The sequence below is a fragment of the Plecotus auritus genome (genome assembly GCF_963455305.1).
Source record: "Plecotus auritus genome assembly, chromosome: 13".
Taxonomy (NCBI): Eukaryota; Metazoa; Chordata; class Mammalia; order Chiroptera; family Vespertilionidae; genus Plecotus; species Plecotus auritus.
Window position 1 is genome coordinate 13,893,202 of NC_137779.1, and position 12,625 is coordinate 13,905,826.

The following is a 12,625-nucleotide window of genomic DNA, read 5'->3' on the forward strand; positions in this document are numbered from 1 at the left end:
GTGCTGCCCGCCACCATCTGCCCACTCACCTGGCACTGCTGCTGCAGCTTCTTGGTGGGCCGGCCCACGATGTAGATCTGCATGGGGGACAGGCTGATGGAGCTGTAGACCACCACGTCCTTGGTGGAGCCATAGGCCGCGTGCGCGCGCAGGTGCAGCTGTGGGTGAGACCGGTGTGGGCACAGGCACGACCTTCTACTCCCACCCGACCCCCCCCCACACACACCCCTTCTGCCCAGGACCCACCTCAGAGATGAGCAGCTTCAGGAAGTTGGCCTTGTGCCGCAGCGGGTCGTGCACCAGGCCATCACAGAAGGACACCACGCCGTGGGGGAAGTTGTGCTGGGCCAGCCATGCCACCACCCGCTGCTTCTGCATGTCTGGCCGGCCCGTCACATAGATGATGAGGTAGCCCAGGTCCTGCCAGTGCCTGAGGAGTGAGGGGCAGGCCTGGGTGTCCCACAGCCACCCCGTCCCGCTTCCTGGGCGACCGTGTCACCTTCCCCAGCCAGCCCCTACTTGGGCCACGGAAGAGGGCACCTCTGGCCCGGCTCCAACAATAACAGCAGCAACAACAATGGTGGCGGCCCTTGTGCAGCACCCATGCCTAAGCCACACCGTCCCACAGTGTGCCTGGCCTGTGAGGACCCACTTCCCAGCGAGGGGACTGAAGCACCAACATCAAGAGGTCAAATGAGCCCCAGCTGGTTTGGCTCAGTGGGTAGAGCGTCAGCCTGTGGACTGAGGGTCCCGGGTTTTATTCCGGCCAAGGGCATGTGCCCAGGTTGCAGGCTCGATCCCTAGGAGGGGTGTATGGGAGGCAGCCAATCAATGATTCTCTCATCCTTGATGTTTCTATCTCTCCCTCTCCCTTCCTCTCTGAAATCAATAAAAGTATATTTAAAAAAAAAAAGGTCAAATGAAGCCGGGCTGGTGTGGCTCAGTAGTTGAGCGCCAACCTATGAACCAGGAGGTCACGGTTCCTGGTCAGGGCACATACCCAGGTTGCGGGCTGGATCCCCAGGGTGGGGCATGCAGAAGGCAGCCAATCAATGATTCTCTCTCATCATTGATGTTTCTATCTCTGTCCCTCCCTTCCTCTCTGAAATCAATAAAAATATATTTTTTAAAAAAGAGGTCAAGTGAAGGTCACACAGCTAATAAGTGGTGGTGCTAACTTAAAGTTCCCTGCCAAATGTCCCCTACCCTGGCACCTGGGCCCACCCACCACACCCCTCGGGACCACTCACCGCACCACGTCCACGGCCCCGGCCCGCACTTTGGGGTCACTGCCCATGATGGACACGCTGGCGGCAAAGGAGCCGTCAATACTGAAGACCACGAACTCTGTGCCCCTGGGCAGCACGGTGATGTAGCTATCGGCAAACGTGTGGTCTCCCCTGGGGGGGGCGGGGCGGATGGCTCATCAGAACTCACCAGAGTCCCTTCCTCCTGTCCCAGGGGACACCCACCCGCCTGCCCGCCCCAATGAGGCGCATACCTGACCACCATCTTCACGGGGTAGACGCCCACGCCCAGGCGGTGAGTCTCGGGGATGGTATAGGACACACGCCCGCTGCTGTTGGTCACCAGCGTGTCCAGGTACAGCCACTCACCCGAGGGCGGCTGCGTCATGATGTGCACGTCCACCTGGAGCCGGGCAGGTTGGTCATGAGTGGGCTGTGCCCCTGGCCTCCCACCCCCACACCCGGCCACAGGGAGGCTGGCAGGGCTCCCGCCATCTCCCTGTGTCCTTACCTTCTCCCCTGTCAGGGTGACCATGTCCAGGGGCCCATACATGAACCGGCCCGTCAGAACCTGTGGGCCATCTTCGTTGGCAACGGCGTCATTGATCCGGTGGTTGGCTGTCACGTTCTGGGAAGGGGAGGGGCGAGGCTGGGTCAGGGTGGGGGATGGAGGGGTGGTTGGGGTCTCCTGGGCTTAGCTCAGGTCTCCCATGGGCCTTGGGGGGGGAGCTGGGCTTAAGGCCAGAAAGCCCAGGTTCAAGTCCAGCTCAACCACGGAGCCACGTGGCCTTGGGGAAATGAGGGAGTCTGCTGCACTTCCCTGTCTGGAAGTGGGGTAATGGCTCCAGTCTCACAGACTGAGGATAAAAGAGACAGCACTCCTCCTGTGACTCAGTTATTGCATCTGTGAGATGGATCTCCTTGTGGGGATTCCACAGGACAAGACGCCTGGGGCCCAGGCACCCAGAGGACCCCTCACCCGCAGCTTCACGTGGGTTCTCTTGCGCTGCCACTTCTCTCTCGGCTTCGAGGGGGTGAACACCGAGACCTCCTTGCCGTCCAGCTCTAAGATACTGGAGTTGTCATGCCTCATGACCTGAGAGGGAGAGGGGGAGAAGGCACATGGGGCAGGCTCGAGCCTGGAACTCCTGTTCTAGGATCCGAAAATAGAAAGCTGTTGCCCAGCCCGTGTGGCTCAGTGACCCATGAACCAGGTCACGGTTCAAATACTGGTCAGGGCACATGCCTGGGTTGTGGGCTTGATCCCCAGTAGAGGGCATGCAGCAGGCAACCGATCAATGATTGTCTCTCATCATTGATGCTTCTCTCTCTCCCCCTCGCTCTCTCTGAAATTAAAAAACAACATTACCCTAGCCAGTTTGGCTCAGTGGATAGAGCATTGGCCTGTGGACTGAAGGGTCCCGGGTTCGATAACGGTCAAGGGCACGTACCTCGGTTGCAGGCTCCCAGCCCTGGTCCAGGGCATGTGGGAGGCAACCAATCGATGTGTCTTTCTCACATCCGTGTTTCTCTCTGTCTCTCCCTCTCCCTTCCACTCTCTCTAAAAATCAGTGGAAAAATATCCTTGGGTGAGGATTATTAAAAAACATTAAAAAAATAGCAAGCTGTGAGGGTTTGGGGGGCAATATTCAACCCACTAGAGCCCACCCTCTGGGCCCCTCAATTTTACATGTGTCCCACGACTGCAAATGCATTGACCCCATCTCAACGTCCCCACAGCTTCTTCCATCCTGCTTGCTCTTGTCCCACGGGGTCAGAGGGCAGGGTCCCCACCATCCTCCTCGTCAGCAGCCCTCTGGGTGCCTGGCAGTGGCACCCCGGTACCTGTCTCAGCAGGAAGGAGACCACATCGGTTGATTCCCAGTAGCTGGCGTGGAAGAGGTGTGGCAGGGCCACGGTAGGGAAGGCCGTCAGGGCATCCGGGCAGTACAGGGCGTAGTCGATCCGCTTCTGGCCCCACCACTTTGCAGCAACTGCCAGAAGGAGGCGGGGGAGGTGACTGGGCTGGGACCCCAGAGGGTCCCCTGACCCCTCAGTCCGGGCTCAGTCCAAAGACGGAGACCCTCCTCCAACCAGGGAAAGGGCAGCAGCCGAAGCGAGAGTCCCCCTGCCAGGCTGGGTAACAGGAGCCAGGAGGCAGGACAGGGGCAAGCAGGCAGGGCACCAGGGGCAGGTGGGGGTGTGGGCTCAGAGGGGGAGGGGAAGAGCCCTTTGGAGGCACGACTCGCTATCCCTGGTCCTGTCGCTGATCCTGGTGACCCTGCCCTGGGCCCCACTGCTGTGCTCTCCTGGCCCCCGTCCACCCCAGGCCTCAGGCTGTGAAAGGCTTCCCATCGGTGGTTATTATAATCCTGGGCCCAAGGCAGGGCCTGCGTCCCACTCAGCACCTGGGAGCTGGTGAGGTCAGACAGGCCGAGTGACTCTCCACTCCCTCTCGGGGCTGGCGACCCCCCCCCCCCCAACCCCGGCTAGAGATGAGGCTTGGAAAGTGCCTCCCGGTGGGCACACATGCAGGAAATGCACAGGCAACTCAGTAAAGGGGGCCCCTGCCCTCTGCCGGCAGCCTGCCTGACCACAATCCTGGCTTCCCACCCCCTCATTCCAGCTCCATGGGTCCCCCCCTACTCCAGCTGCTCCTCCCTAGATGTCCGAGGGCTCCCGGCCCAGCCTCTGGCTCCCCGGTTAGGCTTCAGCGGGGCAGGTGAGCAGAGCCCAGTAGTGACATGTGCCTGGAAACAGCAGTGACCCCAGTGAGAGGAGGCGGCGAGTGTGGGTGGAGGGCATGTGATGCCCGGTACCTTCTCTGATATCCAAGTCGGGGAGGTGGGGGTTCACCCGCCTGGCCTGCGGGCGGGGACCCGGGGTGGAGGGGGGTGGGGGGGGCAGCGCGAGCAGGGACAGGCGCCTGACGCTGGGGGTATGGCTGAGCGGCACTGGGGCCTCTGAGAACAAGAACAAGGGAGAGGCCTCAGCGCTGCCATCGCGGGCCAGGGAGGATGCTGGGAATGCCAGGCCCCTCGGCCCTCCTCACAGGAGGGCACCGTATCAGCCTTTGCCCGGTGCCATGGCTCTGACAGGCAGCCTGAGAACTGTCATGAGGGCCGGGGGGATGGCAGGGCAGCGGCTGGGGCACTGAGAAGGGGTGACCCGCACTCCGCCCAGCTGCAGAGAATCTTCTGAGATGGGCAGGAGCCACTGAGCAAAGGCCGCCATGTCCTCTGCCCCCTGGGGCGGCAGGAGTAGCGAGGGGCCACAGTGAGGCCTCACCTCCCTGGCTCCCTCAGTTAACCCTCCGGCTTGTCCAGCTCCCCTTACTTGCCCAGAAACACCGCCTCAGCTTTCTCCCTCAGGAAGCACCCCACACTCCGCCCCCCTTCCCCCTCCTGGGGCTAGGACCAGGCCCACTGACTCCCAGCTTTCTGAGCCAGTGCCGCCAATCTCCACCACCGGGAATTGGCCCCCCGGGGCGGCCCTTCTACCACTCCTTCCCGCCAGAGTCCTCGTGGACACCTGGGGCCGGATCGCTCCATTGTGGGGCGTCCTGAGCATTACAGGGTGTCCAGCAGCATCCCTGGTCTCTACTCACCAGGTGCCAGTGGCGCCCCCTCCCCAGCTGTGTCCAGACATTGCCACCTATTCCCTGGGGCGCACACTGCCCCCTGCAGGACAGAGGGGAGAGTGCAGGGAGGGAACTCACTTTGGGCAATGCTGGATGCCGTGTAGCTCTCAGCCATGCCTGACACCTGGCTGGCAATGCTGATCTCACTGGCTCGGCGGAAACCTCGGGTGCTGGAGGCTGCGCCGGGCGAGGAGGGGGCCGTGTGCTCTTGGAAGAGTGCGTTGTGCGTCTGGAGCGCCTCCGCTGCAGGTGGACAGGGACCAGAGACCCGGGGGTAAGAGAGGCCTCGCCCCGCCTGCAGCCCCTGAGCAGTGGGAGGGAGGGTCCAGCATGGGCTGGGGGGCCAGGCTATGTCAGGCAAGGCTGACACCTCCAGCGGCAGACGAGCAGAGCTGGCAGCGAGGATGGGCCCAAGTGTGCCAGGGCCTGCCTGCTCAGAGCTGAGAGGGCAGGGCACGGAGCTGAGGCAGGAAGGGAGGGCCAGGGCAGGATGGACAGGGGACCGACACAGACACAGTGGACAGGGAGTCAATGCAGCCAGGCTCACACCCTCCCCCGCCCAGCCCCCGCCGGGCATCGTTCTTACCCCTCACCCCCCACCCATTGCCCCTGATGTGGTCTAGTCTAGCCTTCATGGCCTTCAGGCCCCAGCCCGGCCTCACCCACAGCCCATGGCAGTTGGGTTTGAGGGGCGCTAACAACAGGGGCCTGGGGTGGCTTTCCAGGGACGCCCTATGCTGAGGCCTCACATGCATCCCTCACACAAGGGCCACACTGACCGAGGCAGGTGCGGAGGGCTTGAACCAGGCTCACCTGGGCCCGGGCTGACGGCAGGGCAGAGCTGGGATAAGGGCCTTGGCTAAAGGACCCATATCTGGATGGGGTGCAGGAGGTGCCTAGACCTTCTCAGGGAGGGAAGGAGGTCTGAGAATCCAGCCCCTCACTGGGACTGAAGGCTTCTCCTGGGGGAACAGGTGAGTCCCGGGGGCTTGAGGCTGCCCTGCCAGTGAGACCCCATCTCCTGGCTGCCCTGCCAGACTCACATTGGGGGAAAGAGAACTTGGACTGGCACCCGGGCTCAGTGACCCTGGACAGCTGCTCCCCCCTCGGGGCTCCTGGGCTTTGGCCCCCTCCTGGCTCTGCCCCGATGTGCAGAGGGCGGGCACTAGGACCTGCTCTGCTGGACCTGTCCCACCTGACCCCTCTTCCTTCCACCTCGTCCCACAAACTCCGAGTGGCCAGGAGCATGGGAGGGGTCACTGAGGCCAGCGATAGCCAGTGAAGCAGACAGCATCACGAACGGGGGTTACACACACTCAGCACAGCCTGGGCCCGGGCTCAGGCGGGGCCCGTCTTGCCAGGTGAGCTCGGGAACTGGGATACTGGTTTCCAGGAAGCCGTCCCCGGGGAGGGGGGTCAGGGGGCCGCCCTCCAGGACCAGCTCGGGGTTTCTCTGCACGGTCTCGACTGGAGGCAGACGGGGAGAGAACAGAGGACAAGAACAGACACTCATGTGGACCGTCTGGACAGGCTCCGACACAAGACACATGGGGCTTGAGAACCAGGTGACAAGACAACTGGGACACACGCCGGGGTGGGTGGGGCAGGGCCGTTCCCTGGGAGGGCAGCTTGCATACTCACTCCCTGCCCAGACCTACTCTGTGCCCCCCCATCCTGCGCCCCCACATCTGGGTTGGGCACCGGGGGCTCAGCACAGAGCCCCTCGGGTCCTCAGCTCTGCCTCCGCGGGCAGTTGGGACGTAGTCTGGGCCCCTGGCATGGGGCTGAGACCCTGTCCTGATTCCTAACTCTGGGATCAGTGGGGCCAGTGCGCCCTCACCTAGACAGGTGCCCAGATTCTCAGGTGTTCAGTGTAGGCTGCCCTTCCCCACACAGCAGGCCCACCCTGGCCTGGAGCACAGAGAAGCGGCACCCACCCACCCACCCTCTCCCAGCACGCGGCCGCCCGCGGGGTTCTCACCCAGCAGCGTGGAGCACCCGTCCCCCAGCGGGTAGCGCTGGTAGCGGGGGATGCTGAAGGGCGGCAGGGCGTAGAATCGCCGCTCCAGCAGGGGCTCCAGACGCGAGGCCGATGGGTCCGCGGGGTGGAACAGGTTGTAGACTTGCTGGCAGGACGGCCGCAGCTGGAAAACTGGGGGCGGGAAGGGGGTGGAGTCGCCTGACAGCCAGCTCCGCCCCAAGAAGGCGGGGCCTGAAGCCAGGCGGGGCTTAGAACTGGGCGGGGTCTGGAGCCAGGCGGGGCTTAGAACTGGGCGGGGCCTGGAGTCGGGCGTGGCTTAGAACTGGGCGGGGCCTGGAGCCAGGCGGGGCCTAGAACTGAGCAGGGCCTACAGCAGGGCGGTGCGGTGGTGGTCCGGATACGGAAAACCTGGAAGTGTGTCTATGAATTTGGGATCTGTTTGGACCATTTTCCTTTTATTAACCTTTTCTTTTTAACTAAAAAGTTAGCCCTGGCAGTTTTTTCTCAGTAATTAGAGTGTTGGCTCTTGGACATAAGGATTACGGGTTCGATTCCTAGTCAAGGGCACGTATCTGGGTTGCCGGTTTGCTCTCTGCCCCCTCCACCCACCTCCACTCCCCTGCGTAGGGATGCGTGCTGGAGGCAACTAGTCCATGTGTCTCTCACACTGATGTTGCTCTCTCTTTCTCTCTCTCTCTCCCCCCCCCCCCCCACACACACTCTCTAAAAAAAAGCAAAGGAAACAAAATCTTCAGGTGAGGATGAACAACAACAACAAAATTGAAAAGTTATAATAACCATGGTAAAAAACGTTTTTCAAATACAAGAGTATATGAGAAAAGACTTCAATGGAAGGCTGCCTTCCACCTCTGAGCCCCGTGGCTGGAGCCCCACCAGCATCTTTAGGGAGCCTCTCACGCATGCCTAGTGGAGCAGGGCGCCTGCCTGCAGGGGCTGGAAATGTCTCCTAGGTTGTCAGAATGGGCTGCAAGTCCAACCACTTCACATGGATGTAAGAATGTAAGTACACACACACACACACACACACACACACACAGAATGTAAGCACAGGTATCCATCCTCTGCTTTTAGTAAAGACCTATGTTAATACAGACGCTCCTCGACTTACGACTTATGATGAGGTTAGGTCCCAATAAAGTCACTGTAAGTGGAAAACATCATCAGTCGAAAATACATTTGCTACACCTAACCTGCCGAACATTATGGCTTAGCACAGCCCCCCTCAAACATGCTCAGAACACTTAGTTTGGTTTATGGTTGGGCAAAATTGTCTCCATAAAGCTTGTTCTATAATGCGCGGCATCATGAGAGAGTATCATACCACATACTGCTAGCCTGGGAAGATATCAGAATTCAAAATTTGAAGATCTGTTTCTACTGACTGGGTACCGCTTTTGCATGATTGAGAAGTTGAAAAATTGAAAGTCACACCATCATAAGTTGGGGACCATCTGTACCCAATTTCGCTAACCAAAAGAAATTCCAAGAGCACTGTTACTTTTACAAAGAAAAGCGAAAACAGGGTTCAGCATCTGTTTGTAAATCCTCACCTGAGAATAGGTTTTTATTATTTTAGAGAAAGAGGAAGGGGGAGGGAGAAACATCGACTGGCTGCCTCCCGCATGTACCCTGACCAGGGATCGAACCCACAACCTTTGGGTGTACGGGACGACGCTCCAACCAACTGAACCACCTGGACAGATTTTAGCATTAGTTTTGCATGAGCTGCTGTAGAGGCAGCAGAGTGGCCCTGCCAAGCTCCCTCCCTGGAACCAACCAACCACACCCGGCATCGCAGCACCCAGCTGCCAGAGCTCTGAACTGTCGGTGAGCATCTGCGCTTTATCTCGGTTTATTTTGTGCAGCTGTTAGCAAGACGTGTCCTAAGCTGTCGGAAAAGACTAAGAGACCTCATAAGGGTGTTATGCTTATTGTAAAACTGGATATAATTAAGCGTATTTGGTATCATTTGGAAGGTTATTTTTGGGTCTGGGAGCGCTCAAAAAATTTCCCACATAAATTAATGGTAATTGCCTCTCTGATTTATGCCATGTTGGCGTACGAAACGTTTCAGAGGGATGCTTCACTGTCGGAGAGCGGGGGGAACCTGTATAAGCTGTTGGTAGTGTGTGTTCACTTTTAAATCACACACACGGATAGGAACATATGCTATACTTTTTGAACTTTGCTTTTTTTTTTTTTTTTTTTTTTTCATTTAACACACAGACTTTTGGCGTCTTTCACATCAGCACGTGTAGTTCTGCCACATTACCTTCAACATAGCATCACTGTCCCTATGTCAGGCCCTGTCCACTTGCTCTTGGGCAAGTGTCTAACCCTCGCTGAGCCTGTTTCCCCTTTGTTACCTGGGGACTGTAACATGGGCCCCGCAGGGAGGATGGCGGGGCCACACTGGCTGATCCTGGGGGGCACCGGGCAGGGACCGCTGCTGACAGACCGCTCAGCCCGTACGTCTCGCCTCTCTGTCTGTGTAGATGTGAGGAGGGTCCCTGGAGCAGCGTGGCTGTGGCAGCTCCGGGGCTGCAAGGCCACTGAACCAGGAAGGCTTTGGGGGTGCCTGGCTGCATCCTTCTTCCTTTCGGGAAGACCTAGGGCCTGGGAGACTGCGTCTATCCCCATCTGACCCTGGAAGGCTCCCTTTCCTATCCGGATCACAGCTCCCGGGGGTGCCTTGGAGAAGAAATGAAACAGCAGGTGTTGGGAAACAGGGGCCAGGGACTGAGCTGCTGAAGCAGGAGCATGGGAGAGGGATGGGCCCCTGGTACGGAGGACAAAAAAAGAGGCTGATACGATAAGGGGCCTTGAGACAGGGGTCCACTGAGACCCTACGCTCTGATCATGTATCACCCGCCCCACCCTACCCCGGCAGGGCTCTCACCATCCAGGCTGGGGATGACCGTCTTCCTCAAGGCCAGGACCAGCCCCAGCGGGCACCCGAAGAGGAAGAGGTCGGCGACCTCAAAGTCGAACCTGCCCAGGGCCCCTGTGCCGTCCAGCATGGTGGAGCTGCTTGAGCGGCGGGAGCCGGGCTCGTTCCTCAGCACGCTAGCATGGAGGCTGCAGGGGGGCGCGCGCCAGGTCACACCGAGGCCCTTCTCAGGGCTGGCCTGCCCTCCTCGGCTCCTGAAGGAGGCCCCTGAGGGGTCATCAGACCCAAAGAGGCTGCACCCCTGTGCTGCCTTCCAGGTACAGCTGCCCCAGGGCTGCTGGGACACCTCTGAGGACAGAGGGTCCCACCTCTCTAGGGGGTCCACTGCCTTTGGGACAGCCCTGACAGGGACCAGGCTGCCCTGGTCAGTTCTGCCCCTGCTTCCCCCAGACAATCTGTTCCCTCTGGTTCAGGATGGACAGAACCACAACTGTACCCTACAACCCTCTTTCTCCTGCTGAAGAGCTGGGGGCCCAGTTAGGCTGGGCGCCCCTGGGAACCTGACATTGGCCGTCCCTCCCTCTGGGAGGCCCTATCCCCCCCTGGCGGTGGGCCTCCTGATCTGACCCCCAGCCCCCGCCAGCCCCGCCCACCTGGACAGGAAGGCCTGGTGCTGCTGGATGGTGTCCAGCTCGTAGGTGGACGAGTCACTCCTCTTCCGGGGCAGCTGCCTTTTGGGGTCCTCGGTGCCATTGCTACGGGGGATGTCGATGTTGCTGCGGCTCAGGTGCCTACTGCTCTCCAGGCTGCCGCTGCCGCCACCACCACCGCCACTGGCACCGCCACTGTGCGACGAATTCACCAGGATGCCCGGGGACAGCAGGTCAGTGTCCTGGAACAGCCCACACAGGCTCACTGCCAGGTGGCGACTGGCCTGCCCCGCTTCAGTGTCGTCCCTCCTGACTGCAGGCCCACTGCCCGGCCAGGCTCTCACCCAAGCCAGAGTGAGGAAAACCCTGTCCCCCATGCCCCACTGTCCCCAGCCCACGGGCCGGGGACTGACAGCTTTTATCCCTGGTACCTGCACGCTGGCCACGCTGCCCCTGCGGCTGCTGCTCTGACTCTCAGACACTGGCTGGCTGCTGTAGCATAAGGCGTCAAACGCCAGGATGCCCCCCACGCAGTCCCCGATCAGGCACACCTGGAGGGAGAGGGGCCTCGGGGCTGAGCGCTAGCCCGGCTTGCTGGGACGCAGGCTGGGGAGAACCGAAGCGCCTGCCACGGCTGGGCCGAGGTCCAGGCAGGCCCCCCACCAGGGTGTTCAGCCTTTCCTTCCCTGACCCCATGACTCACCTGCCCATTGAAAGTCACGCCCTCCTGGGACTTGATGAAGTCCCCGTAGGCGAGGTTGGCCCGCTGGATCACCGTGGCAACAGCCTCCTGGTACTGGGGTGAGGAGGTGGCCAGCAGGGGCAGGGCGGCCAGGGGGATGTGGTCCTGGCTGCTGGACAGACAGCCTTCGTCGTGGCTGTAGGGGCTGAGGCTGGGGGAGGGGGCCGGGTCAGGACAGAGCTGTGGCCTCAGGTCAGCCCCAGAGCCTCAGGTCAGCCCCGGAGCCCCTCTCCCATGCCCTGAGCAGCAGGCCCAGAGCGACTGCCACCCGGAGAGCCTCAGCCGTGACTCAGCAGACCTGGTGGGGACAGGGCTGGGGAGTAAGGCCCCGAGTCTGGGAGCCAGGTGAGCATCCCCACGTGGGGACACAAAGGCTCGGCCCCGGCCCTCCTGACTCTGGGCCCAGCCATCTGCATAGATTTTGCCACCTCTGGGCAGAACGGACTGTATGGCCTGTCTGGACGTCCAGACAGGTGTCCCAACACGGGGGGGCGGGAGGGGAGTCAGGAGGGGGACAGGCGGCCGCAGACCTGCGCACTCACTTGGAGACCAGGGCGAAGGCATCGGAGCAGACGGGCGGGCAGGGCACCAGGCGGATGGCCAGGCGGCCCAGGGCGCTGGGGTAGTGCACACGCATGACAGTGTCGAACACGGTGGCGATGGTGTTGGTGTCGCCCTGCTTGGAGCTGGGGTCCCCGGCGCCCGTGTCCAGGATGGTGCCCCCGTGCAGCACCAGCAGCAGCACGTGGATCTTGGAAGGCGGCATGGCCAGCGGTGGGCTGACCTCGTCCTGCGTGGGCAAGGGGCAGGTTTCAACTCCCCCGGCAACGGAGCGCCTTGCTCCCTCTAAGGACCCGACTCCAGGTCTTCAGCTGGTGGTGCTGCCCTCGGTGCGTCCGTGTCCAGGCACGGGTCTGTCTCGGGCCCCGCAGGCAGGGCTACAGCCGCTCCGAGTCACAGGGTTGCTTAAGGGGGCTGGGGGCTGGGCCTCGGCCTGGCCGCTCTGCCGGCAGCTATGAGCTCTCCCCACATCTACACGGGGCCCCTCGCCGCCCCTGGCCCCACAGCCCCCAAACGCTGCCATTTCTTGACTTTCCACAAGACCAAGGGCCCAGGAGCAGAGACGTCTGGACCGGAACCAGAGCTGCCACCACCCCAGGCTGGGACGCCATCCCCAGGTCTCTCCGGGCCCCAGCTCCCAGTGTGACGGGTGGGGGGTAGCCCAGGAGGAGCCACTGGTGAGCACTTGTGTGTCCTATTATGTCAGGAGGCGTGGGGTTGGGGGAGGGAGTTGAATGAAGAGAGCAGCTTGTCCCCAAGGAGCCAGGGGCCAGAACAAGGAGCTGAAGCACATGAGGGGGCGCGTGAGCTGGGCCACCGATGGCAGGAGGCGGGGCAGCAGCAGGACCCAAGGGTCAGCACAGAGCCTGGAGGAGGGTTGGGCCCTGGCCCTG

General features: G+C 61.2%; 1 protein-coding gene across 9 annotated transcripts in view; it reads right to left on the reverse strand.

The window, feature by feature from the left end:
* PITPNM2 (phosphatidylinositol transfer protein membrane associated 2) overlaps window positions 1-12,625 on the reverse strand; it is a 100,072-nt gene that overhangs the window by 1,907 nt on the left and 85,540 nt on the right. For 6 of the 9 annotated variants that reach the window (XM_080650499.1, XM_080650497.1, XM_080650498.1 and 3 more), the window contains 15 exons: window positions 11,714-11,961; window positions 11,133-11,322; window positions 10,861-10,980; window positions 10,433-10,671; window positions 9,789-9,967; window positions 6,869-7,039; window positions 6,202-6,354; window positions 4,966-5,130; window positions 3,093-3,241; window positions 2,227-2,343; window positions 1,759-1,875; window positions 1,502-1,650; window positions 1,251-1,400; window positions 247-430; window positions 30-158 (listed from right to left, as the gene is read on the reverse strand). In XM_080650499.1, the coding sequence (XP_080506625.1) occupies window positions 30-158; window positions 247-430; window positions 1,251-1,400; window positions 1,502-1,650; window positions 1,759-1,875; window positions 2,227-2,343; window positions 3,093-3,241; window positions 4,966-5,130; window positions 6,202-6,354; window positions 6,869-7,039; window positions 9,789-9,967; window positions 10,433-10,671; window positions 10,861-10,980; window positions 11,133-11,322; window positions 11,714-11,961 (2,460 nt within the window). Of the gene's footprint in view, window positions 1-29; window positions 159-246; window positions 431-1,250; window positions 1,401-1,501; window positions 1,651-1,758; window positions 1,876-2,226; window positions 2,344-3,092; window positions 3,242-4,965; window positions 5,131-6,201; window positions 6,355-6,868; window positions 7,040-9,788; window positions 9,968-10,432; window positions 10,672-10,860; window positions 10,981-11,132; window positions 11,323-11,713; window positions 11,962-12,625 lie in introns of those variants that run through there. The other 3 variants (XM_080650503.1, XR_013959566.1, XM_080650504.1) reach the window with 3 other exon arrangements.